The 27,129-nt window shown below is 44.0% G+C and overlaps 1 protein-coding gene across 4 annotated transcripts in view; it reads right to left on the bottom strand.

Moving 5' to 3' along the window:
* The window catches only part of LOC126253406 (histone deacetylase 5), a 662,028-nt gene that overhangs the window by 153,105 nt on the left and 481,794 nt on the right, over window positions 1-27,129 (bottom strand). For 3 of the 4 annotated variants that reach the window (XM_049954707.1, XM_049954708.1, XM_049954709.1), the window contains one exon: window positions 2,470-2,589. The exons of the other annotated variant lie outside the window; for it this stretch is intronic. In XM_049954707.1, the coding sequence (XP_049810664.1) occupies window positions 2,470-2,589 (120 nt within the window). The remainder of the gene's footprint in view (window positions 1-2,469; window positions 2,590-27,129) is intronic. 4 annotated transcript variants of the gene reach the window in all.

The raw sequence follows: 27,129 nt of genomic DNA, 5'->3' as shown, positions 1-27,129 counted from the left end.
CGAGAGCTAGAACGCCAAAACTGAGGTGTCCACATTTCCTGCGCGTCATTCGAGAGTAGTACGGTAGAGATATAGATTGCAAGCGGTGTCTTCACGTGCGGACAGCAGAGCAATCGTGTAGGCGTGTGAAAGCAGCTGGAGACGCGGCTGTAACCAGAGTGGGGGGGGGGGGGGGGGGGCGGAAACGAGCCACTCCACACACGCAACTTCAAGGTGTTTGCGGCAGAAAGCTCTCGAGTGCTTATCGCAACTATTACGACATCTCTGTCAGATAGCGTGTAGCGGGGAGTAAACATGCGTCAATGCGTTTTACGTACTGCACGTGTAGAAGCAACGCGTAGCCAATCGTGCTGTAGACAATGGCGAATTCGTTTTTTAACACACAGCTAAGAACCTTACAATCCTTTACGAGACAGCTGATTTTATGTTAGTGATACTTTAGAGCGCACTAAGCACCTATATCTAGGATTCGTATAGTAGACCGTGTAAGGTGCCTCTTACGTGAGGAAGACATTTTTACCAGTTTTAATACATTATTGTCTCTCATTGACGTATTCACGATAGTTAGGAAGTGCTGTAGTCTGTAGCCGGCCATGAATCGAAGAGCATTTCCCACGTTGTCCGCAGCTCGTGGTCGTTCGGTAGCGTTCTCGCTTCCCACGCCCGGGTTCCCGGGTTCGATTCCCGGCGTGGTCAGGGATTTTCTCTGCCTCGTGATGACTGGGTGTTGTGTGATGTCCTTAGGTTAGTTAGGTTTAAGTAGTTCTAAGTTCTAGGGGACTGATGACCATAGATGTTAAGTCCCATAGTGCTCAGAGCCATTTGAACCATTTGAACCCACGCTGGCTGGCTAGGTGACGAAGCGACCAGATGTCGGGCGTAGTGGGGTGGGGCTCGGCGCTGGACCGTAGCAACAAGCGTTAGCCTGGGAAATATACATGACGGGAAGTACCGCCATCTTGGCGCCAAAGTCACCAATTTTGTTTATTTATATTTAATAATTAAAGTCATTTATGACAACGTGAATACTAGGAGGAGCCTCTGGATGTTTAAAGCTATTTATCATAATTTTGCCTCGTTAAAATTCACACCGGTTCATTAACAAATGCATATCTTATTAAGTACGAACGTGATTGGAAATCCACGATTTGTGACGAAACTAGTAAGAGATACGGACTGCGCGCCAAAGTCGGCAGTTGGCGTTAAGAGCTCTTCCTGTCTAGTTCGATGGTAGCCATGCTCTCGGTTACGAGTAGTTTGTGACATGAGTGTTTCATTATTTATATAGTAGGAATAAAAGTGATATTACGGCATTCTGAATGTTAATTTCGAGTAAATAGATGCCCCAAAGTTGATCGACAGCAATTTCAGATAATTAGCTTCCACCGACAGAGACATCCAATGCTCCAAAGAAGAATCTGTACGGGACGACATTTACGAGAGCTGCACCGCGCACAGGTAAGAGGAAATCCGACGACACGACCCACCAAGGCGGATCAAGGAAGGTCCGACTTACACTCGCAAATTCCGGGTGGAAATGCTGACCAGTCATACTGTACGTCACATATACCACCCTCTACGGACTCGCGGCTAAGCTGAGTAATAACAGTATCAGTTTAGAAGCGAGGGGATCTTGCAACCGTCGCCGGTGATGGCTGGTATATTTTCTGTCCCCGATTGCGCCTCTGACGTCTGCCAAGTTTACGGTGTATAGGGTGAGATACAACACCTCTGAACAACTGTGGATCCCACTCTGCATATCCGAGTCTTCGGATTAATGCTATTATTATGTCGCGATATGAAGGTTTTATTTGTCACTTACCAAAAAATACAGTACATACTGTCGGTTTAATTTAGAACACGTACTGGCGACATCTGTTCGTCGAATGCCTCTAGGTCAATTCTTAGCCGTCTCCTGTGTTTTAATTCACACGCGGGATGCGGACAAATGTTATCAGCAAGCTTTAAAACTCTTCCAGGATGTAGTTGATCTACGCCTATTCTCAAACACGTCGGGTTACTGAGGCAGGGTCATTCGCGCACTCATCTATCGGTTGGATGACTTCAGCTGCAGAAACGTCGTTCACGTGCACCTGGTGACAACATGCCTCGTGCAGCTGCGACCTCTACGAACAGTACGTTGCCTTTGGGATCACATACGTTAACGGGGACGATCCTACCTCACTTCTCTTAGGTATATCGAACGGTAGGTTTCTCTTCTGAAGAACTCTACTTCTACATAAGTCACCTTACTGAGAGTACTTGTGCAAATTTTGCTTGCACGTACCGTCTCGGAATTTTAACAGCGAACCAAACCGTGACGCGCGACGCCCCTCTTGCAGCGTCTGCGCAGGTCTTCTTTATCGCACCTATTAATCGGTCGCAGAGTTCTTTCGCGTCGCACACGTTCCGTGGTTATTTTCTCCTCTTTGCGTACCGTTGGCATTCCGGAAGAAGAGAAGGACTCACCGTTGTGTGGCAGCGGCGGGGGCGGCAGGTGCGCGAAGGAGACGGCGGCGGGGGCGGCGTCCGGCCGGGGATGGCAGGGGCTGGCCGCGAGCGCGGCGGGCCGCAGGGGGCCTCCCGCTGCTGCAACACCATACACCACATCACAAACGTATCTCTGCTTACGGCACAAACTGCTTTTGCTGCGCCAGTTACGAATTACATTATTTGCTCTATTAACAGAATGTCACTTGCTGAACTACATCCCGAACCCACCTAAAAAATAAGGGAAACTGGAGGTACAACAATTGCTCTGTAAGGGGGCTCATAACGAAACGAAGAATTCGGCATACGACAGCACATAATCCTGTCGCAAGTTCGAGGCCAGTCAAAATACAGCCTAGTCTCTTGTGGAGAAAATGAGATAGCCAGCTAAGATTAACACTTCATTACAATCGTGGGTTAATTTATTGTTCTCTCATTTACAGCTGCGTTTCTACTGCAACATTGCCACTCCGCTTCTGTGTAATCGTAACGCAGGCTGTGCTTTCGCATTGCGCAGGCGCGTGCTAAGCCACGACCATTATTTACGCAGTACGTTTCAGCTGAGGTCGAAATCTCCCCCACGAAGTTACAAAAGTTAGTATTCTTGTTTATTATCACAAATTGTTTTGTACCGAACAGAGCGGCATTTGAACGGTGACCGAATTCTCGAGTTGCTCTTACGTAGTGGAGACTCATGACTTATCAGATACACCGTCCGCCCCCGGTAGCTGAGTGGTCAGCGCGACAGAATGTCAATCCCCCGGTTCTATTCTCGACTGGGTCGGAAATTTTCTCCGCTCAAGGACTGGGTGTTGTGTTGTCCTAATCGTCATCATTTCATCCCTATCGACGCGCAAGTCGCCGAAGTGGTCAACTGTTTACCCGACGAGAGGCCCTAGTCACACGACATTTACTTTATCAGATACACCAGTTGCTTTTCAAAATACAGCCGACTGTAGTAACAATGATACAGAAATGGCTCATCGCCAAACTTACAGTGAAACAGAGGCCAACGAAGAGGCAGCAGAAGAGAACGTTCGGAAAGAAAACCAAGAAATAGCAAGATATGTGGCTTTTTTTAATGGAAAACACCGTTATAAATGGTCCAAAACCTAATTTGTCAATTGTTTGAGTCATGGTATTCGCTCTTTACCGACAATATTCAGTAATAGCTTATTTAATAGAACATAATAATTAAAAAATAATAAAACTTTCAGGAAAGAGTGCGAGCTCTGTATTTCCAACTTATACTAACTTGGTGAAGTTAAAACGAAGTCATTTCTAGGCATATTATTCCTTTCTCATGTATTCAAATCTAATCTCGAAAATGTACTAACGTTATATTCTACCAGTGGAATACGACAAAATGTGTCCAGAGCTCTAACGGACTACAACAGATTTTTATTTATTTTGTCTGCTTTGAGATTTGATCACATAAAGATCCGAGAAGCCCAAAAGGAAACAGAGCGACTAGTTTATGGACAACTGTAAAGCCATTATGTTTGCTCCAAATATGCGACTTTAAATGAAATGTTAGTACCTCTGAGAGGACATTGTTTCTGTTCAATATATTTGAAATCAAAACTTGCAAAGTACGGTCTGAAAATTATGTGCCTATACGACGCAAAGACTCATTACCGTACTTATTGTCAGCTTTCGTAAATTCGGGCAAAGGGCAGACATAATCGACAAACAATTCAGTCTCCACAAGAAGCGTTGTAAGGTTTGCAGAACCTATTTTTCAGACATATAAGAGGGTTACTGCTGACAATTGCTTTTCATTGTTCGATGATGATGATGATGATGATGATGATGATGATGATGACCACGACGATGATAATTTGTGGGGGGAAATCCCCAACCCGGCCGAGAATCGAACCCAGGACCCCGTGATCCAGAGGTAGCAACGCTAGCCACTAGACCACGAGCTGCGGTTATTATTCGAGTTAGTACGTGCTTTGAAACAGTGTGATCTCATTTATGTTGGAACAATGTGGAAAAATAAACGAGAAATCCCGAAATAGATTCGGCCACAGATATCCATACGAGTTCACTCATTGTGTGGATTTATTCGTAATAAAACTCTGGTATCTTATGTATCAAACAGAAATAAAGCAGTGGTTATAGTGTCATCGATGTACCATTCACCCGAGGTTAATTCACAGTCTTCCAAACCAGAAATCATCGAATTTCATAATTCAACTACAGGCAGTGTGGACGCACGTGATCAGAAATGTGCAAATTATTCAGTGACCTAGGTTTTGGCCAACAACAGTATTTGGACCACTGTTGAATATATGTACGGTAAACAGTTTCATCATATGGAAAGCATCAAAGAAGAATAGCGAGATGGTGCGTCGAGACTTTATAAAACAACTCGGCATGGCATTTATGAAGGCAAATATGGAAGAGAGGAAAATTAATTCAGAAAATTTTTTCTATGGGTTTCCTTACTGCAAATATTTTGGAAACGAGGAAATGATAATAGGATCGTCGAACCTGCAGTGCAAGTCCAAGAGGGACCGAGTCAGCCAAAACAGACAGAGCCGGCCGAGGTGGCCGAGCGGTTCTAGGCGCTACTGTCTGGAACCGCGCGACCGCTACGGTCGCAGGTTCGAATCCTGCCTCGGGCATGGATGTATGTAAATGTCAAAAATACATGTGCATAATGCATTCCATTGACACATATGTTTGTCTTCACTCTGATGAATGAAAATAAGTGCCATTATTTAGAATAGGTTACTCTTCGTTGTTGTAGTTGATTCGTTCATGTACTACCTATTGTCATCTTTTGATTGAAAGTAGTTGTATCTGTTTTCTTTATAGTTTACTTAACTGAGCATTATTTGAGTTTAAAAAATGTTTCTGAACATTGCTGAAGTAGATTTTCTTTGATTTTTCTAGTTAATTTCAAAAACTCTGTTTAACAGGTCAATGTTAATGTAGAGCCTTAATTGTTGGGTATATCATGTTCCCTTTTTTCATGAAGATTGATTTTACATACATAGAACTCTTTATTTTACTGACCCTTTAAGAATAGTTTAGAGAAAAAGAGAAGGCAGATTTTAAATGGTTTTTGTTTTTGAGGGCGAAAACTACCCCAAGAAGCTACTGTCAGTCTAAACAGCGAGTGTAGTTACATGTTAAACTTAACTCCTTCTGCCCCTAGTTTATATGAAAGATACAGGATCAGGTAAAACTGTTGCACATGGAACTATATGCTAACTTCTAGCATATAAGAAACAGCTTACGAGAACTAGCTTTTGTGGAAATACGTAGTCAGTCGAAAGCTGGATACAACGGCGCGAGAGCCCCATTCGACAGCGTTTACTCTACGCTGCGATAGGTATTCACGCCGTCTTCGTCTTGCCTTTCAATTTTATCTCACTTCTTGGATGTTTGTGTGAAAAGTTTCAACGTCGTCGTTATCAACCGTTATCACTGTACTCGAATTGCCACACTCTTTCAAATGACATTACAAAAAAAAAAATCCTACAATATCTGAAGGCTTAAGCGAATTAAACAACAGGGGCCACTGCTTACTATCATGTGTCGAAAATTTCCTTTCGATGCTTTGAATGGTTCACGTAATGAAACAGGTCCAGCCTTCCGTGATTCACACTGTATCGTCACTTGCTTCTTTTTCGTTGCACATTAAGGAGGTTGCATGTCAGCTTTTACATTTTTACTGCTAATCTTCTCCCACAAAAGGGGACAAAATCGAGGATAAAAACACGAAATTTCTATTTGCCGTGATGAATACTAGATTGGTCTAAATGTAGACAAGTGTAAGTTATTACAGACGAGTAGGAAAGAAAAATTGCGTAATTTTCGAATACAGCGTCAGTACTGCTCTGCTTCACACAGTCACGTCGATTAACTAGCTATGCGTAACGTTTCAAACCGATAGTCGACTTCGGTGTACGGGGACAATTTGACGAAAGTGTAGATCGTCTACAAAGCAGACCGTATACAGAAAACAAGTACTGCTGGCGTGTTTGGAATCGCCATCAAGTCATAAAATGAAGACAGCGAACCAATTCAGAGGCGGGCTGCTAGATTGCCTACAGGTTAAGTTCGAACAACACGTAAATATTACTGAGATGCTTCCGAAATTCAAATGAGAATCCATGGAGGGAAGGCGATGTTCTTTTCTAGAAACACTATAAAGAAAATTTAGAGATCCGGGCATTTGAAGCTGACTGCCACACGATTCTATTGCCGCCAACATACACTGCGCGTAAGGAGCAAAAAGATAAGATACGAGAAATTAGGGCTCATACGCAGGCACATAGATAGTCGTTTTTCCCTCGCTCTATTTGCGAGTGGAACAGGAAAGGAAACGACTGGTATTGATACGAGAGATCCTCCGCCATGCACCATTCGGTGGGTGCCGAGTATGTCTGTAAATGTAGGAAAAAATCTATAATGTACATAAATAGATAAATTTCAGGTGAGTTTTGACAGTTACAAAGAATGGATGGAGCAACGGCTGACAGACATGCAGCCTTCTCGAGCAGAGAAATACTGATGTTTCCAACCCTAAACTGTAGCTGACTAATCGTGAGAATTAGGAACGCTTCTATAGTCGTGAGTAGGTCCGACAGATCGTGTTATTTTGAAATGATTATAAAAATAAAAGTACGTTTTATTTTCAAATTTGTTAATTAAATTTTGAAATTAATAATGTAGTATTTAGCCAAATCAACGATCGTAACTTCCGTTTTTCGCTCTAGTTTGTTCTTACATAAATCAATCTGCACTATGAAAGCACCATCGAAAAGAAGGTAGAAACCACTAGGTAATGACAAAACACTTATCTTAAATTTTAAAATGTGTTTCTTAAAGGCTTCAAAACAAAAGTTTGAAATCTTCTTCTATGAAAATTTCGACAAGGTCAAAGTGGGCCTAGTTACAAACAAGAATTGCACAGTGGCTTAGAAGAAGTCACGCTAATAGGTAGCTTGCACTTAGCACAAAATTATACAGTGTCAGGATGACGCGTTATCATTAACTCCTCATCGTTGTATAAAAAGGCATTTTTTGAATTGGTAGTCGGAAGGTGATTACGGGCTAGCGTTGAATTTTCGCCAATTTCATCTTCATACCTACATAATTCATCGTTCAACCAGTGCCCTAATATGCTACGTTGACTTCCAGGAACATTAATTTAGAATTGCCATTACAAATATCTGCGATAAAAGAGTGAAACAGAAAAAGTAACAAAAAGAAATAAACCGCATACCTACAGCCGCGGCTCCAGTGTATCCGCGCGTACGTTGATACTCGCCGTAAGGCCCGTTGCACACTTACGCGGATGGTCCGCGTTCCGCGCGCGGTTGGTAGTCATGTATTCGAATAGGGCACCACACAGTTACGCGGACGGTCCGCAAGCGGCGGGGTCGTCCGCGCAGCCCTTGCGCGCCGCGGACCGTCCGCGTCAGTTGAATACACAGAAACAAGTTGGTGCGTGCACAGTCCTGCGGATATCGCGCGCGCAGTAGAAGCAGAGTACCTCATTTCTGCCGTAGCAGTCGACTAGTGTGGTAAATGTGGGTGTGATTTAAGAAGTTTCCAGAATGTCTTGTGAAATCGATACAGACATGTTAATTGCCGAAGTTGAAGGAAGGCCTCACATATGGGATCCATCGCATGGAGACTACAAGAACCGTGAAATGCGATTGAAGGCGTGGCTAGACGTCTGTGCAAATATAATACTCGGCTTTGAAGGTCTGAACGAGGCAGATCAGAAAAAGTGTGGTAAGTAGTCGCATACTTTTCTTGTGTTTTTATTGTAGTTTTATACACAAAATACAATGATTTACAATTATAGAATTATAGACATTCACAAGTTCAGTTTATGCACTGTACAAACGTTAATTATGTAGAAAAATTGTACACAACCGCAAATGTCTGTCATTGAGATAAGTGGCCTGTGTTCAGTGAATTTTTGATTCCTGCCAGGGCACAGCTCCTCTACCGACAAAATATTCCGCAAATTTATCTCGTACAGTATTACCCGATTTACTGACAGGTGTAGTTTCGGCCACATCTTCGAAGCCGGTAACGTACAGGGTATCTTCAAAGTTGTATCCGTCTCTTACTCGAACAAAATTATGCAAAATGCAGCACGTTTTGACAATAGATACTGCTAGATCAAGACTGAGATTCAGGGGCCGGTGAAAAACCCTCCACTTGTGGCTTAATATTCCGAAAGTACATTCAATAAACGTTCGGGCTCGCATAAGTCGGTAATTGAAAATCTTCTTTTTGTGCGTCATCTTTTTTCGCGCATACGGCCTTAACACATGTTGTCTTAATGCGAAGCCTTCGTCTGCCACAAGAACATATGGCACTGGAGAGTCGTGTGTACCTGGCAGTGGCTTTGGTGGGGGTAACGCCAATTTTGCTTTTTCCATTTTCCTCCAAAAGACGCTGTTTTTAAAAATATCTGAATCACAGTTCCTTCCGTATCCTCCGACGTCAATGAACGTGAAACAATAGTTAGTGTCGTAGATGGCCATAAGAATAATGGAGAAATAATTCTTGTAACTGAAGAAAAGTGATCCACTTTTGATAGGTTTTAGTAGACGAATATGTTTTCCATCCAGGGCTCCGTTGCAATGAGTAAAATTGGCGACATTTTGGAAACTATGGCTAATTTCGTTCCATTTGTCTGTTGAGGGCTCAGGCATGCATTCTTCTCTTAACGTAGTCCAAATAGTGGCGCTCACCTGCCTTGTAATCTGTCCAATTGTTGATGCACCCATTAAATAAGAGTAATGCAGATCTGTAAATGTGTTTCCGCTTCCAAGATACCTGTAACGTGTAAAGCATATATTTGATAGTTATGTACATTCACAGAGGAAAGTGGACTTAATTCTAGGTATTAAGTCGGCTGCGCTGACATAAAACCTTAGATGTATTCCTTCCTAAAATAATACATGTACGCCTCATTAATAAAAGACTTATCGGCCTTGTCATTTCAGTTGACAAGGGAGCAGTTGCACTTTCTTGACCGTCTCCAAGATGCACCAACAGAAAGTAACTTTGACTCAGTATCGGTCGTGCAAGATTATCTGTATAACAACAATGCACTCGCAGAAAATAGTCGAGACGAACCCTCTGAAGAACAAACCGATGATATCCAACTGAATGTCAACACCGAAAAACAATCCTTCAAGAGGAAGAGGCCTATCAAGAACACAACATTTGAAGATAATTTACTTACATTATTAAAAGATGGTAAGGAAAAGGAGGAAGACGACGACCGAGCATTCTTCGTTTCGCTGTTGCCCTCTGTGAAGACTTTAAATGTTGATCAGTTCGTACTCAGGTACTTCAACTGCTTATGTCGATTAAGCAAACAAATCAGGCTAATTTAAACATGCACCCCCCAGCTCCCATCAGCTCTTTCCACTATCCACCGACCTCTTTTACCTACGCCCCACCTTCAATATCCCAACAGCATCCTAACCAATCAATGCAGTACCGCGAGGATCCGTCCGTACAAACACAAGTTTCGACTCCCCATCCCTCCCCAGCCCAATCAACGTCTTGGGAGATGTTATAAAAATTATTGGAATTCAGTAGTAATACAATACAAATGTAAAATTGTCTATTGCCAAATGAATGTAATATATAGTTGTAGCAAAGCTTTGAATGATTAAATATATTATTAAAATTAATCGTCATCCGTATACATATTCATATTCTTACCTTAAGGTTACTGCTACTCGTTCTGTCTGAGTAATAGGTATCCTTCTGAGACTTTCAAGTGTCAGGTTGTCTTGTATTTTGCCGACAAGCTCGTCAAAGCAACGAATAGACTTACTAAAATATGTATTAAATTTGTCTTCGTCTTTGTGCAATTCGGAATACAATGTGACGAACATTCCTTTCGTACACCTTTGTTCCACCATAGGATGCAACCAAAACCGTCTCTCGTGCTCGGAATCTCTCTTTTTGTATATCATATAGGCTGAAATGACTTTTACTTGCAGCGAGCTCGTCTCTATATATCCGATCAAACAGAACGATGTGATACACCACAGATGAGATCCAGCGCAGTGCAGGAAGACCGCGTTCATTCGACTGCACACAACCGCGCGCATCCGGCCGACTGTGTGAACCATGACGCGGTTCCGCCAACCGCGTGCGGAACGCGGAGCGCGGACCATCCGCGTAAGTGGGCAACGGGCCTAAGCCGTCGGCAGGTACACTGGGCGTTGAACGTGCCCAGTTTTTGATTTCATAGCGTGGAGCAGCACGTTAGGGAGTCTTTCCGAACGCGCAGAGCAGCATCTAACATGTCAGATACTCTGAACGTGCGGCTGAACGTGGACCAATGAGATGACAAAACGCCACCTAGGTCAACGCACGCCATCTCCTTGGATGCAGAGTTGTGAGGCGCCATATTGGCTTCTATTTGTAGTTGAAGCCCGGATGTATACATGCCGTTTCTGAGACCCAGCAAATTGGGGAGCTCTCGAAAACCCTCCGATAACTGTACGATGCGTCGTAATAAAATGATAAGATACGTTATATTCTGTGTAAAGGAGTTATTGCAACTTGCGTATTATGAGAGTTGGCCGCTTGAAATTAACAGAACGTTGAGGATCCATTGTTCTTGGTACAATTTGTTTTAATTAAATTTCAATTAGTAACATAGCAACAGTTAAAGCTTTCAGGACAGGATAACAAACTAGATATGGTCTCCTAATACTTGTGATCGCGGCAGCGCAATGAGTAGCGTCACCGTTTCATGGCGAAAGTTAAGTGTTGATGGTTTGCATCCCACTACACCCAACAATTTTTTCTTCTAACCTTCGGTTTTTTAATAGGTTCTGATACTTTCTTATTAGTTTAATGAACGTACATGCTAAAATTTTCCATGTTATGTAAATATACGTTTTTGAGAGGTGAGTTTGTCCGATTGTCTTAATCTACAGAGCCCCTTGCACTACTTGCAGTAAGATATTTTGCCCTTTTTAGGTTTTGTGATTCACATGTAGAGATTCTGCTACTGAGGAGGAACAGTAAGAATGACCTTAGCGTTGTACTAGAAAGTGACAATGATTAAATAATTTTTATCTTACGTGGAGAAGTATTCTAAACTTGTATCGCACTATTTGTAATGGAACTTATATAAGCCAAAGTCCTTATTGATCGGACGTGGTACTGTCCTTTTTCCTTATAACATTTTCACGAATATTGAAGTTTCTATTTTTGTATACTGCAGACAAAATAACCTGACTAGCATATGGGCAAGGGAGCAAAGTACGTTTTAACAGAGCTAATATGGGAATTTTACGCCCGTCCATTTCGTAAATAGTATGATTTATAGGCCAGATACGGCCGATAACTGCCGTTGGAGCGCGTTGCGATCGCGTACACCACGTTGGGGCCGACGTACCGTACGCACAAGTCGCATCGTTTCTGAGCGTTCAGCAGCGCGTTGAACTCGACACGCTCAACGTTCACGCTCGACAGCGAGGTCCGTGTGACGACGGCTTTAGGAGCAGCTCCGAGCATAACACATTCGTCACACAGCGCCGTCTTCGACTTACGGCCAGAAGGTACCTACGATCGGGAGAGTTCTGGCTCCCGCTACCATTTTTACACACGTTCAAAGACTGAACAGTGTTGTACTGGACCCACTACTACAGTTAAAAGAGTTAAATACTTGGATGACACGATTTCTACATTTTAGTTCCCAGCAGTGTGGCAAGTTTACCGACACGGTTTCTCCTATAGCGAATAATAAATCCCACTACCATTGCTAGTTCTTTAATGCTGAAACTGTCCGCCTGCTTAGCTGGTTGGTAACGTGTTTGCCTCCCATGCACTAGGCCCGGGTTCTATTCCCGGCCGGGTTGGAGATTTTCTCCGCTCAGGGACTGAGTATTGTGTTGTCCTCATCATCCTTTCATCCTCATCATCGGCCGCAAGTCGCCCAATGTGGCACCGAATGAAACAAGATTTGCGCTTGGCTGCCGACCCGAACGAGACATCTCGGCCAACGATGCCACGAAAATTGTAAGATGTATGACCTGTTTTAAACATCAGGTAACAGGTCTATAAGTTGGCAATAAATAAATAAAAAATACGATTATTTCATTTCAGTGCGATACTATATCCGACTTTTTGTAGCACGAACGGCCCGATGCGCCGTCCAGCCTGGACTGAGCGACGTGGAATTACGTCGACATTCCATATACAGCGAACACTCCACCATTTGACTGTGCCGTTCCGTTCTGTCCCATTTCCGTGTACACGAGCAGAGCAGAGGTGGACAGGGACCTGGCAGGGCGGCGGCAGTTGAGTTGGCAGTGACGGCGCACAACAGGTGAGGGCGCCCTCGCGTGATGCCGAGGCGAGGCGAGGCTAGGCTTGGCGGTCAAGGCCGCGCCTGCCCACCGCCGCGCATTTCGTACCTTCCGCAACTATTCGACATACCTGAGCACCGAGCGGCGGGTAAGTCTCCTCATTAGGAAAGTAGTGGCCGAGTTGTAACGTATACACTGTACGATCACGTACGAGGTAGAAAACAGCCTATGGGATTAACACTTTCCACACCGAGCCGTTTATACATGTTTTGTGCCTGCACTTGCAAGCATTTTCATGGACTTTTTATCGAAGTCGTGTAGAAAATATACAGATAGTAAACCAATTCCGTTAAAGTTTAAAACTTCTTCTTTCTAATGCTGTTATACGTATTTTTTCTGAACGTGAATATTTTTTCTAGAGTTTTAAAGGTCGAATATTTTTCCAAAAAAAGGGAAAAAATCTAACTTCTAAACGCACGATTTTTAATGTTTGAAAGAAATAAGCATGTACAAAAGAACATATTTTATTGAAAAAAGTGCGTAGAGGAAAAATTCGATACGGAAGTGCAGCCCTTTTTTATCGAGCACAATTTATTCCGGTATGGTACTCTTTGAAACGGTCAAGTACGCAGAGACCAACATTCCACTGCTTATACCACCATCGTCTTTCTTTTTCACTGTTTCCCATTTCTTTGTTTCCTTTACCCACACACTTTACAGCACACTACGGCATTTTGTTTACATGCTGCAGCGGGGACCTTTTCTGGGAAGTGTCGCCCAAACACTGTGCGCCTTCGTGACGGTCCACCGTGTGAATCCTGAAGCCCCTCCACACCACCGTGAGTTGCTAGCTGTTTACCTAAGGCCTTCATGAAGCACATCAGAGATGTTGTCTTTTTGGTTGTTAGTTTGTACACAACCTAACTACTCACTATTGCAAAAGAAATAAAGGAAGGAAAACACTTTTCCACCATTGCAGTGCCCGCCGGGGTGGCCGATCGGTTCTAGGTGCTACAGTCTGGAACCGCGCGATCGCTACGGTCGCAGGTTCGAATCCTGCCTCTGGCACTGCTGTGTGTGATGTCCTTAGGTTAGTTAGGTTTAAGTAGTTCTAAGTTTTAGGGGACTGATGAACTCAGATGTTAAGTCCCATAGTGCTCAGAGCCATTTGAACCATTTTTGAACAATTTCAGTGTCTTCCGACATAAAGGGTAATAGCTTAATAGCTGGTCAACCCTGTCTAGTCCAGTTTTACCATCGCTATAGTCTATTACAACATGTGGTTTACGTCTCTCTACTTGCCGTTCCTTGTTTCTGGTACTAGTAACAGTTCAAGTTCCTCGATGTTTGGTTGAAAACAGTACACAACTCTGGTTGATTCCCATTTTACCGCAAGTAAATATCCCTTCCTCCAAAACGTCGTTTCCCCCATTCTAATCTTCACAACCTTCATTACATTAGGTAGATCCTTCCTCTTTTTCATTACAGTGTATTCAATCAAAGTTTTATTCTACCACACATAGTCCAACACGGCAGAAGTTTGCGTGGATCCTATCCATATCAATGCAGTGTGCTTTGCCAAAATAATCTCCACACAACCTCCCAATTACTGACAAGAAAAAGTTATCCACATTGTTTGCTTTGCTTTACCTGCGTAAATGTCACAATTCACAGCATAACCTGTTATTGAGCCACACAGTAAATAAAGTTTGATTCTGTATTTGTATGGTTTGCTTTTCATATACTCTCCGAATCCTATTCTGCCTCTTAAGGGGCATATTGCTTTTTCAGTTGTGAGGTTCAAGTGTGGTTTGAAGTTATTATTACACCTTGTCACAAAAGAACTGAGGAAAGGCCTAATACCGTCCAGGCTGACCTCGTATTTTCCGTGATGTTGTTCAAGTGCAGCATAAACAAAATTGAAGTAAATCTGTCTGTACTCATTACTCTGCTCGCCCACGAAGTATTTACAAATGCATCCTTTGACCAATAATCATTTGTTTTTGGCAACTTAACTACAGTCATATGCAAAACAATAGAGAAAAACAACTATATTTCATGTATGTTTTCTACTGACTACCGTTGCCACATAAACTTCCTTTTCATAGACTACTAATAATTCATTTCAACAATTTTTTCTTCTGCATATCTGTTTGTTTCAACTTTTAATGTTGTTATAATCTCATTGTCTAAAAACGCCGAGACATCAGTGACCACGTTTTGCGATGTATCAGGACAAGCGCCTGTTCTGGAACCCTCATCTTTATTTGTCCACGAGTCAATAAATACCGATATAAACCGCTATAAAAATATCAAAATAATCTGAGTCAACATTCCTTCTCTGTCCCGGAAAAATCACCAAACATAACCATGCTCCTTATACAACACAAACACAGTTACGCCCGTGGAAAACGATCGCACGGTGTCAACGTCCAAGCTGCAGATTTATAGTGACCTCTGTCGGAAAGTAAATAAACTACTCTTGATGCCAGTTCAGTTGACGGCAAACGTTTTCGCATTACAAACGCCCAGAAACAGAAGTACCGTACAGTTCAAATGGCTCTGAGCACTATGCGACTTAACTTCTGAGGTCATCAGTCCCCTAGAACTTAGAACTAATTAAACCTAACCAACCTAAGGACATCATACACACCCATGCCCGAGGCAGGATTCGAACCTGCGGCCGTAGCGGTCGCTCGATTCCAGCTGTAGCGCCTAGAACCGCACGGCCACTCCGGCCGGCGTACCGTACGGCATAAGGACTCTGTCCAAAGTGGTGTGCTTGCGAGAACATATTGCGGATGGGCTTAGTGTGGAACAGGTGGCCCGCATCTCGTGGTCGTGCGGTAGCGTTCTCGCTTCCCACGCCCGCGTTCGATTCCCGGCGGGGTCAGGGATTTTCTCTGCCTCGTGATAGCTTGGTGTTGTGTGATGTCCTTAGGTTAGTTAGGTTAAGTAGTTCTAAGTTCTAGGGGACTGATGACCATAGATGTTAAGTCCCATAGTGCTCAGAGCCATTTTTTTTGGAACAGGTCTTTGTTGCCTCGTGAACAACACGATCTTAGCTGTCTGTCACGCCGCACTTGGCACCTACTGAGATCAATATTCACAAAACCGAGAATTCAGCAGCACAGAGCACGATTCCTTTATGTATATTGTGTCTGTAGGGGGGGCTTCTTTCATTCCAATGTACAGAATTATTTAGGAAGCCTTTACCTGTCAGCGTATAGGTAATGAAACATGGTTCTATTGGAGCAAAGGTAACCGAATTAAAATTTAATCAGCGTGGTTTCGGGCTTCAATTGTGACTTAAGATTTTTTTTGTCATCCCATCTTTCACCTCTTACAATGAGTCGTAGACGTGAAAAATAATACTCTGTGCGGTGGTTAGGAACCAGCATTTATCCGTCGAATCCACGGCAACTGATTAAATTTAACAGAAAGATAGGGCTGTACCACCTCTAATACGGCTGTCGAGGAAATCATTGTAGTTTTCAAACTAACCTTCGCGTCGATGACTGGTTGACATCCGAGCTACATTGACATTAAAGTGGGGAGAAAAGAAAACTGAACAGAATTACTGTTCTGAATTCGATGCGACGCAAGCAGGGGAAAAGTCGTTGCATTCTGTTAGGCAGACAAGCCAGAGTAATCTAACATAGCGAGAAATGAAATAGACTGTGCTGTTTCGCTTTACAACACGGTACTAGACGACAGCAGAAGGTAAACGTACACTGGCTAACAAAAAGTGATGACTGCACTCACGCACCCCAACATCATTAGAGTTGCAGTTCTCTGCGACAAGTAGAACGGCCACTAGAATGCATCAGGTACTGAGTGATCACTGTGAAGAACACGGAGACGCCGCGTACTCGTGTAAATACCGCTACCAGCACCCGGCACTGTTGGGAAGGGGCCGCATAATCAGCCTCCATTTGGCCAGCAGGTCCAATAGTGCAATAGCCACACTTGCGGGGCATCCGGACGTGACAGCGACCCGATGTGGACTGCATTGGAATGTGAGGACAGGCATACGCGTCGTCGAGGCTCCAGTCCGACACATCTGCCGGCCGTGTTGTGCGCCAAACAGGCCGTAAGCCCATCACATCTGCGCCTGCCGTCGCAGAACAAGTAACGTGGGAGACAGGGACTGGTGACGAAGGTGTCAGCAATGAACCGTGGTTCTGCAGTAACTCAAGATGACCGTCGTCGGCGATTATGGTAGCGACCTAGGGAGAGGTCCCATTCTTCCAATGTGTTGCAGAGGCGCAAAGATGTTACTCCGGGCGTAACGGAGAGGGGAGCCATCGGATAGGACTCGAGGTCACGGCTGGCAGTGACAGAGTGAACTCTGACGGCTCAATGGCGAGCCACGGGGCAAACCGCGTCCTCGTTTGTTACCTCCCTTGCGACAGTATCGTGATGCCATTTTTCAGCAGGACAACACGCACACGCACACACACACACACACACACACACACACACACACACACACACAGCTTCCGCGATGTTGCGTACTCTCGTGACCTGCAAGATCCCAGATCTGTCCCCGACAAAACATTTGTGGGAGTAGCGCGAAGTCAACTCTATCTCAGAGCCAGTATCCGGGGTACCGAGGACCATTTACAAGAGGTGTGGACCAGTTTGCGTCAGGAGAGGATACAACGGCTTTAAGACAGTCTTCGCAACCAAATCAGTGGACGCATCCGAGCCACAGGAGTGCAACGTCATGCTAGTTCTTTGTCAATCTGAGTCGCTTTTTTAATCACTGAAATAACAACAATATGGGAATTGTGAGTCCACCTTGATGCAAAAAACTAAACTAGTTTCGGCGACAAATATCAGCATCATCAGTGGGTTCTTTAAATCTAAAGATGCAGAAAAAAGCACAGTTATATAAACACAGTAAACTGTTGATTTTTTGAATTAAGGGTTTTCTATACATACTTTCATACTACCTTATTTATTGTATGTTATGGCATGTTTTTAGGAATTATTGCCGCTGTTTGCGGCATATTTCCTGTGCTTTTTCTGTTGCTTTTTTTTCTCAGCGTACATCATGTCATCTGCAACTGTGCGAGCGGCTGTTAGTAAACGAATACTAAAATGTGAACTTACGTATGTCAGCGTTATACACTTGGGGTGGAGGTAGTGTTGTGGCACACAGCTTTGGTGTATACTGGGCTGTTACTTAGTTATTCGTGCACTCACATTCGTTGGATGGCATATGGTTGATTCTATACACAGAAAAACTAAACTTTCACTTGATCCAGGATATAGAATCAGCTACAGGCCGTCCAACGAACGTCCACGAGTAACTAAGCAACAGCCCGGTACACACCAAAACTGTATTCCACAACACTACCGCAACCCCGGGTGTATCATGCTGACATACGTTTACTAAACGGCCGCTCATTCAGTTGCAGATGACATGATGTACGCTGAGAAAAAACGGCAACAGAAAAATAACAGAAAATATGCCGCAAACAGCGGCAATGATTCCTAAAAACATGTTATAACATACAAGGTACTACATAACATACAAGGTACTATGAAAGTATGTACAGAAGCCCGCCCGGCTAGCCGCGCGCTCTAACGCGCTGCTTCCCGAGCGTGAAGGCGTGACGGTCCCCGCCACGAATCCGCCCGGCGGATTAGTGTCGATGTCCGGTGTGCTGGCCAGCTTGTGGGTGGTTAAGACGGTTTTCCATCTACCTCGGCGAATGCGGGCTAGTTACCCTTATTCCGCCTCCACTACAATGTGTCGGCGATTGCTGCGCAAACACCGTTTTCATGTACGCGTACACCATAATTACTCTACCACGCAAACATTTGGGGTTACAATCGTCTGGTATGAGACGTCCCGGGAGTGTCCACTGGGGGCCGAACCGCACAATAACCCTGGGTTCGGTGTCGAGCGGCGGTGGGGTGGGTGGATGGACTGCTGTGGCCTGTTGGGTTGTGAACCACTGAGGGCTACGGCGGGGCTAAGCCTGTCCGTCGTTTCTAGGTCCCCCAGTTTAATACAATACAACTATAGAAAACCATCTTTTAAAATACGAACAGTAGAAATGTAATAATGTGTTACTGTGTTTAACTTCATTATTTTCTGTATGTTTTGGATTTAAAGGACCACTGATGATGCTGATATTTGTCTCCGAAACTAGTTTGGGGGGGATAAATAAATAAATAAACAAATGAAGTGTTTTGCATCAAGGTGGATTCACAATTCCCATATTGCTGTTTTTCTATGCAAACACGGGCCAAATGGAAGAGTTCCAAGACAAAGTCGCTGAAATAACATCACATACTCTCCCAACAGGTGAAATTTCATTTAGTTTGCTCCACCCTTTGTGGGTGTTTCATGTTTTGTCGAGCTACAGTTAAGGGCCACGGACACTACCAATAGAAATAGTCTGGATAACTGAGGCAAGCTATCCCCTACATTTTAAAATATAAATACTCATTATGAAATTGTAGCACGATCCGCCGTCTGCGATAACTCTCATAAATACGCAATGTACGAAACACTGCAGAATGTAACCGCACGACTAGCAAGTACATTCGATAACTTGCAGTTGAATCGGTAATTGTAAAAACAACACATTTCCACTTTTTGGCAAAAATTAGATATATGCTGAGAAGTCTTCAGGATACTTAGATGCAGCATCTATGCAAAAATCACACTTGTCCTACACATGTTAATGCTTTTACGGGCGTAGAGTTTTTCGTGTTCTTTGCAGTAACAACGTGAGTCCAGGACTTACGTTATTGTTGCAAGAAATGGCAGATGGCAGCACCAAACGAACATACTCGGATCTTGTTTCATGTAGTGAATAGAATGCATGCCTTATGGCAGCACATCTGACGCCTGTGATCTTGTTACCTGTGTGCATTGCTGTAGCAGCTGCATATACATTGTCGTTTAGATTTGTTTATAGAACAACTTACTTTGGATTATCTAAGCACAACGTCGAAGAAGAGAGGTGCGCAACTGGAACTATATAAAAGAAATGTCATAAAAACTGCCAGAACGAAGGGAATTGGTTACGTGAATCACAGTGGAAGAGAAATTAATGCTGTAAAAATAGGACCTGACTGTGGGTAAGTTCAAAGGCTATGTGAATTAATCTCTTGTCTGTGTATTTTTTACTTCTTAGAGGTTCCCATCTGTTCTAAGTTTTATGGTATGTAAATATCATATGTATAATTTACTCTACCAATAAAAAATAATTGATTTTACGTAAATAATTTTTTTTGCAACTCTTTTACATTTCCTGACATTGGTATTCGTGTATTAATATGTTTCAGATGTAAGAAACTGTGTTTCAAGAGGATCTCTGAACATGAACAGATAGATATATTCACGAAATGTCACTATTTTGAGAGTAAGAACACACAAGATGGTTACCTTGCAGGGATGATCGAAAAAGAAGACGTGGTAAACAGGAGACCCCGGAAAAGTGATGGCCAGCCTAAGCCAAGAGAACTAAATTATCGATATCACGTGGTAACTGGAGATGCAAAAGTGCAAAAAGGCATTTTGTAGCCTTTTTGGCATTACAAATGAATGTGTGCGACGAATTTGTAACTGTGTGAAAAATAATGTTCGCCCATGTGACAGTAGAGGATGTACTGCTTCAACCAATGCAACACCACAGGAAGTCCTATCGATAATTGAGGAGCTATTTACAATTTGTACAGAAACCAGATGGCAGTTATAAGAGTCGAGGGACATGAAAGGGAAGCAGTGGTTGGGAAGGGAGTAAGACAGGGTTGTAGCCTCTCCCCGATGTTATTCAATCTGTATATTGAGCAAGCAGTAAAGGAAACAAAAGAAAAATTCGGAGTAGGTATTAAAATTCATGGAGAAGAAGTAAAAACTATGAGGTTCGCCGATGACATTGTAATTCTGTCAGAGACAGCAAAGGACTTGGAAGAGCTGTTGAACGGAATGGACAGTGTCTTGAAAGGAGGATATAAGATGAACATCAACAAAAGCAAAACGAGGATAATGGAATGTAGTCAAATTAAATCGGGTGATGCTGAGGGAATTAGATTAGGAAATGAGACACTTAAAGTAGTAAAGGAGTTTTGCTATTTAGGGAGTAAAATAACTGATGATGGTCGAAGTAGAGAGGATATAAAATGTAGACTGGCAATGGCAAGGAAATCGTTTCTGAAGAAGAGAAATTTGTTAACATCGAGTATAGATTTAAGTGTCAGGAAGTCGTTTCGGAAAGTATTTGTGTGGAGTGTAGCCATGTGTGAAGTGAAACATGGACGATAACTAGTTTGGACAAGAAGAGAATAGAAGCTTTAGAAATGTGGTGCTACAGAAGAATGCTGAAGATAAGGTGGGTAGATCACGTAACTAATGAGGAGGTATTGAATAGGATTGGGGAGAAGAGAAGTTTGTGGCACAACTTGACTAGAAGAAGGGATCGGTTGGTAGGACATGTTTTGAGGCATCAAGGAATCACAAATTTAGCATTAGAGGGCAGCGTGGAGGGTAAAAATCGTAGAGGGAGACCAAGAGATGAACACACTAAGCAGATTCAGAAGGATGTAGGTTGCAGTAAGTACTGGGAGATGAAGCTTGCACAGGATAGAGTAGCATGGAGAGCTGCATCAAACCAGTCTCAGGACTGAAGACCACAACAACAACATGGTGACATCATCCAAAAAACAAAATATTAATGTAAAGCTTGTTACCACCGAAGAGACTTTGGGTTACAAAAAATGGTGGCCCAAATTTTAAAAGTGATCCTGTTTGTCCGCCGACAGTTATGGGACGAATGTGGACAAAAGCAGTAAAGTGAAATTCACAGTGTCCTCATTTGTGAGCTTCCATCACGGTGAAATGTTTCCAGGTAAAGTTGATTGTTACTATTATATTGATGGTCTCGTAAAACACCACTTTTCATTGCGACATTCATTACAGACAGAACCAAAGTTGCCTGCAAAAATTGCATATAATAATAAAGTTGCAATCAATGTCAAAAAATTGAAAGATGTGGGACAATTAATGCAATATATTCCTGATGAGCACAAAGCCTTTTATCTGGAATTGACTGAGTGGCCTTCGGTGGACATTCATAATAAATTTTCGGTGTAAAATAACCTGTATAGTGTAGTGTTAATCCTTCATTGTCCTGTTAGGTGAAATAAGAAATTTAATTCCTAATGTCACGATTTACATCGTCATATCTTTAGTCTTTCTATACAGTGTGTGCATACATTAACAATAGTTTTCAATTTCTCTGTGAAACAATATTAGACAATGTACAAGTAATATTGTATATTAAATTTATACAATAAAGTAATTTTTGATAACATAAACAAATGTTGAAGTTAAAAATGTCAGTCCAAAACGTTCATCCTGCAATAACAACATCAGTCCGTACAATTAAAAAAAAATCTTTCATGCAAAGTTATTACATTTAAAGTGTTTTGTTTTATTGTTAAAGCTTACCTAACATATACAGTCAATATTAAAATTAACAGATTTATCCTACTGTCTATTATTTAGCCTGTATATAGTTTTTAACTTCTCATGAAAAATTTACTTTTTTGGACTAATGTTGTTTTTACAATTACTGATTCAGTTGTAATTGAGAGTAGTAGTTGTAGGTCAAATTAGCAAGTGTTTTACTTTCAACCCAAGACACTGGAATTGATCGAGTTATAGTTTCACTTTATTGGCTTTTTGTTTGTAACAACAGTCAATTAAGTATGAAAATAACATTAACATTTTAAGATTACATGGTAATTTATAATTAAATCATTCAATTTATTTATGCCTGATATTTGTACGAATATTTTTGATGAGACAGGTCAGTGAACGCAAAGTTAGTTTTTACGATTATTAAAGACAGTCGAGTCCAAAGTATTCGGACATGTCGTACAATTTACAAGCAAAACCTAGAGTTTTTGTCCTTTCTTCTCTTAGCTAACCTGCTGTTACATTGTGTATTACGATACGATTGTGAATTGGGGTTTTATGTTTGTTGTTAGGGAATCTGCATTTTCACGACGTTTTTCTACAATTTATTTTATTGCAGAGCACTTGTAGTGCGACTCAATATAATGTGGTTCAGATCTGTTTACTCATCTACTAGATGTTCACTTAACGTGGGGGAATCTAACTCCGATCCTAAGGTGTGCACGGAGAAACACGCGCGTTCAAACTTCTTGAATAACAGATGTAATATGTTCCCTATGCCTGTATTTAGGTCCAGATACGAATTTATTTTGGGTTTGAATTTAAGCTTACTACTTTCCATACTTTTTATTCGCGGCAGCCGGCCGGAGTGGCGGAGCGGTTCTAGGCGCTACAGCCTGGAACCGCGAACGGTCCACAGATTCGAATCCTGCCTCGGGCATGGATGTGTGTGATGTCCTTAGGTTAGTTAGGTTTAAGCAGTTCTAAGTTCTAGGGGACTGATGACCACAGCAGTTAAGTCCCATAGTGCTCAGAGCCATTTTTTTTTATTCGCGGCACATACAGATATGGTACGAGACGAAGTTCGATTTAGTTAAATTTTGCAACAGTAGGGATAGCTCTGATCAGAAAAGACACGAGGATTCACCATTAATTTAGAATCCATGTTCAGAATAGCTTCTGGACTGTCGGCGAGGAACGCGACCATAGCGTGTTACGGGCTGTCATGCCCCTGTGCAGAGGATTAACGTTTCTCATCACATTCTTTTCGTCAGCAGTACGTTATCCGATCCTGCGGAGAACAAGGATATTTGAATATTTAGCGCCACATTAGCATGTTTTTACAATCAAAACAATATAAATGTACGTGCATTTGATTAGATATAAAGTGAGACAGTTGTGTACACTTACATAGGCGGCGTACTGTCTCGCTACGGTCGTTGCGCTTTTCGTGACAATGTATACGATGATGCAGTGCCAACAGCACACTACAAATACACTATATGATCAAAAGTATCCGGACACCTGGTTCAAAATCAAGAATTACCCTACAATTCCTTCGAATACCGGTTCTCTAAATTACCCGGCATATTTCCGAGAAAACTGTGCCACCTCACTTCTAAAAATTCGACTCAACTTCTGAGGTCATCAGTCCCCTAGAACGTAGAACTACTTAAACCTGACTAACCTAAGGACATCACACACATCCATGCCCGAGGCAGGATTCGAACCTGCGACCGTAGCGATCTGGCGGTTCCAGACCGTAGCGCCGTTCAAAGTCCTTGAGTTCCGGGCAGCGCACCATTCTGCTCTCTCACGATGTCTAATGACTACTGAGGTCGCTGATATGGAGTACCTGGCAGCAAAATGCACCCAATATGAAAAACGTATGTTTTTGGGAGGGTGTCCGGATACTTTTGATTACATACACCCCTGGAAATGGAAAAAAGAACACATTGACACCGGTGTGTCAGACCCACCATACTTGCTCCGGACACTGCGAGAGGGCTGTACAAGCAATGATCACACGCACGGCACAGCGGACACACCAGGAACCGCGGTGTTGGCCGTCGAATGGCGCTAGCTGCGCAGCATTTGTGCACCGCCGCCGTCAGTGTCAGCCAGTTTGCCGTGGCATACGGAGCTCCATCGCAGTCTTTAACACTGGTAGCATGCCGCGACAGCGTGGACGTGAACCGTATGTGCAGTTGACGGACTTTGAGCGAGGGCGTATAGTGGGCATGCGGGAGGCCGGGTGGACGTACCGCCGAATTGCTCAACACGTGGGGCGTGAGGTCTCCACAGTACATCGATGTTGTCGCCAGTGGTCGGCGGAAGGTGCACGTGCCCGTCGACCTGGGACCGGACCGCAGCGACGCACGGATGCACGCCAAGACCGTAGGATCCTACGCAGTGCCGTAGGGGACCGCACCGCCACTTCCCAGCAAATTAGGGACACTGTTGCTCCTGGGGTATCGGCGAGGACCATTCGCAACCGTCTCCATGAAGCTGGGCTACGGTCCCGCACACCGTTAGGCCGTCTTCCGCTCACGCCCCAACATCGTGCAGCCCGCCTCCAGTGGTGTCGCGACAGGCGTGAATGGAGGGACGAATGGAGACGTGTCGTCTTCAGCGATGAGAGTCGCTTCTGCCTTGGTGCCAATGATGGTCGTATGCGTGTTTGGCGCCGTGCAGGTGAGCGCCACAATCAGGACTGCATACGACCGAGGCACACAGGGCCAACACCCGGCATCATGGTGTGGGGAGCGATCTCCTACACTGGCCGTACACCACTGGTGATCGTCGAGGGGACACTGAATAGTGCACGGTACATCCAAACCGTCATCGAACCCATCGTTCTACCATTCCTAGACCGGCAAGGGAACTTGCTGTTCCAACAGGACAATGCACGTCCGCATGTATCCCGTGCCACCCAACGTGCTCTAGAAGGTGTAAGTCAACTACCCTGGCCAGCAAGATCTCCGGATCTGTCCCCCATTGAGCATGTTTGGGACTGGATGAAGCGTCGTCTCACGTGGTCTGCACGTCCAGCACGAACGCTGGTCCAACTGAGGCGCCAGGTGGAAATGGCATGGCAAGCCGTTCCACAGGACTACATCCAGCATCTCTACGATCGTCTCCATGGGAGAATAGCAGCCTGCATTGCTGCGAAAGGTGGATATACACTGTACTAGTGCCGACATTGTGCATGCTCTGTTGCCTGTGTCTATGTGCCTGTGGTTCTGTCAGTGTGATCATGTGATGTATCTGACCCCAGGAATGTGTCAATAAAGTTTCCCCTTCCTGGGACAATGAATTCACGGTGTTCTTATTTCAATTTCCAGGAGTGTAGTATAAATCATTGAGGCACGATAGCTGGAGATAGCCGGAAAGCGGTTCGGGATTGAAATAAAGTTTTCCAATCGCAGCATCTGTGGGGCTGGTTGCGATATTCAGCAACAATCCTAGGCGGCCGCGTAGCTGGCGGCATCCAGCACGGCTTCCAAGTTGATCGGCAGCCGCGGCAGTCGCGCCCGCTCGCGGAGTGTCCGAGACGAGTGCGGTTAAAATGACCGAGTGTCAAAAGACGTTTTACTAAAACTTCCTATGAGGTGAGGTACACACATGCATAGTCCACGAACTGGAGGATCCTCTCGCCGGAGAGTTGGTTTTACTGAACGGAGCCCAACATCTCCAGCCACTACTACTTCCCAATGGCGTGCTGGCACGACCTCCTGGCTCAACAGCTCTATGCCTGCTCCATTCCCTGGATTCCGACGTACTGCGGTCTTTGAGTTGAACAGGTACCGCAACAAGTGAATCACTTTCTCTGTTGAGGACGCTGTTGAAAACACTTTTAGAGCGCTGAGTGAAGGAGCACAGATCAGGAAATTTTGCTCCAGTGCCATCCCGATCGCACGTAGTTATGCACCTAAGACCAGAGTTCGCCTTTCACGAGAATTGAAACAGTCGTCCGGGAAAGTGGCAGAGCATAACGTAAATTCGACACCACTGTTACACGGGCGAGATTTTCTGCGTTACTCCCGAATCAGCAATATCGAATCTACAAATATAGTCAGTAAGATTTCGATGTTACCAGTATCGCTTTGCCTGTTGCACTGATTAATGGAGCGCGAGAAGAGACCACTGGCGAACTTCCGCGTGAGCCACAGTTCCTCTGACTACTCTGCGAGCTGTACACGGGCGGGGAAACACTCGCTGTCGACTCCGCGGCGCCTCGGCGCGTCTGTTTTGCTCGGCGGCGGCTACTCCCCCGCGCGTGGGAGTGGCCGCGCTCTATTCCGGGCGCTGGCGTCTATTCCCGCGGCGGCGTCTATTCCCGGCCGCTAGACGCATCGCCACCGACCACCTGCCCGCCGCTCTCGGCTCCGGCTCACTCCTGCCCTGTTCCGACGCGACCGCACTGTGAGTTGCAGTGGGGACGGCAGCTCCGTAGAAAACTTAGAAGATCTCACTCATCTGGTTGACGCATCTGCTGAGAATTTATCGTCCAGTGTCTACCTCTAATCGTGTATAAACACTTACTCCGCAAATCACTGCACAGAGCGTCGCTCTGGCTCCTTACTAAAAGTGCCAGTGAGATTTCTGTCCCGTTTTCTTTGCGTATTAGCGGTGGAAAAAGTGACTGTCTACTGTCTATATTCCTCGGTACGCGCCGTAATCTCTTATTGCCACGAAACCCGCTAAAAATGTACGATAGCACTAGAATTACCCTACAATTCCTTCGAATACCGGTTCTCTAAATTTACCCGGCATATTTCCGAGAAAACTGTGCCACCTCACTTCTAAAAATTCCTTTGCATGCGTCCCATGCATCGCTTTCTTTTATATGGCCTCTACTGGTCT

This window comes from Schistocerca nitens, chromosome 4, assembly GCF_023898315.1.
Source record: "Schistocerca nitens isolate TAMUIC-IGC-003100 chromosome 4, iqSchNite1.1, whole genome shotgun sequence".
NCBI classification, from domain to species: domain Eukaryota; kingdom Metazoa; phylum Arthropoda; class Insecta; order Orthoptera; family Acrididae; genus Schistocerca; species Schistocerca nitens.
The sequence above is the reverse complement of the archived record's forward strand: the minus strand, read 5'-3'. Positions and strand labels throughout refer to the sequence as shown.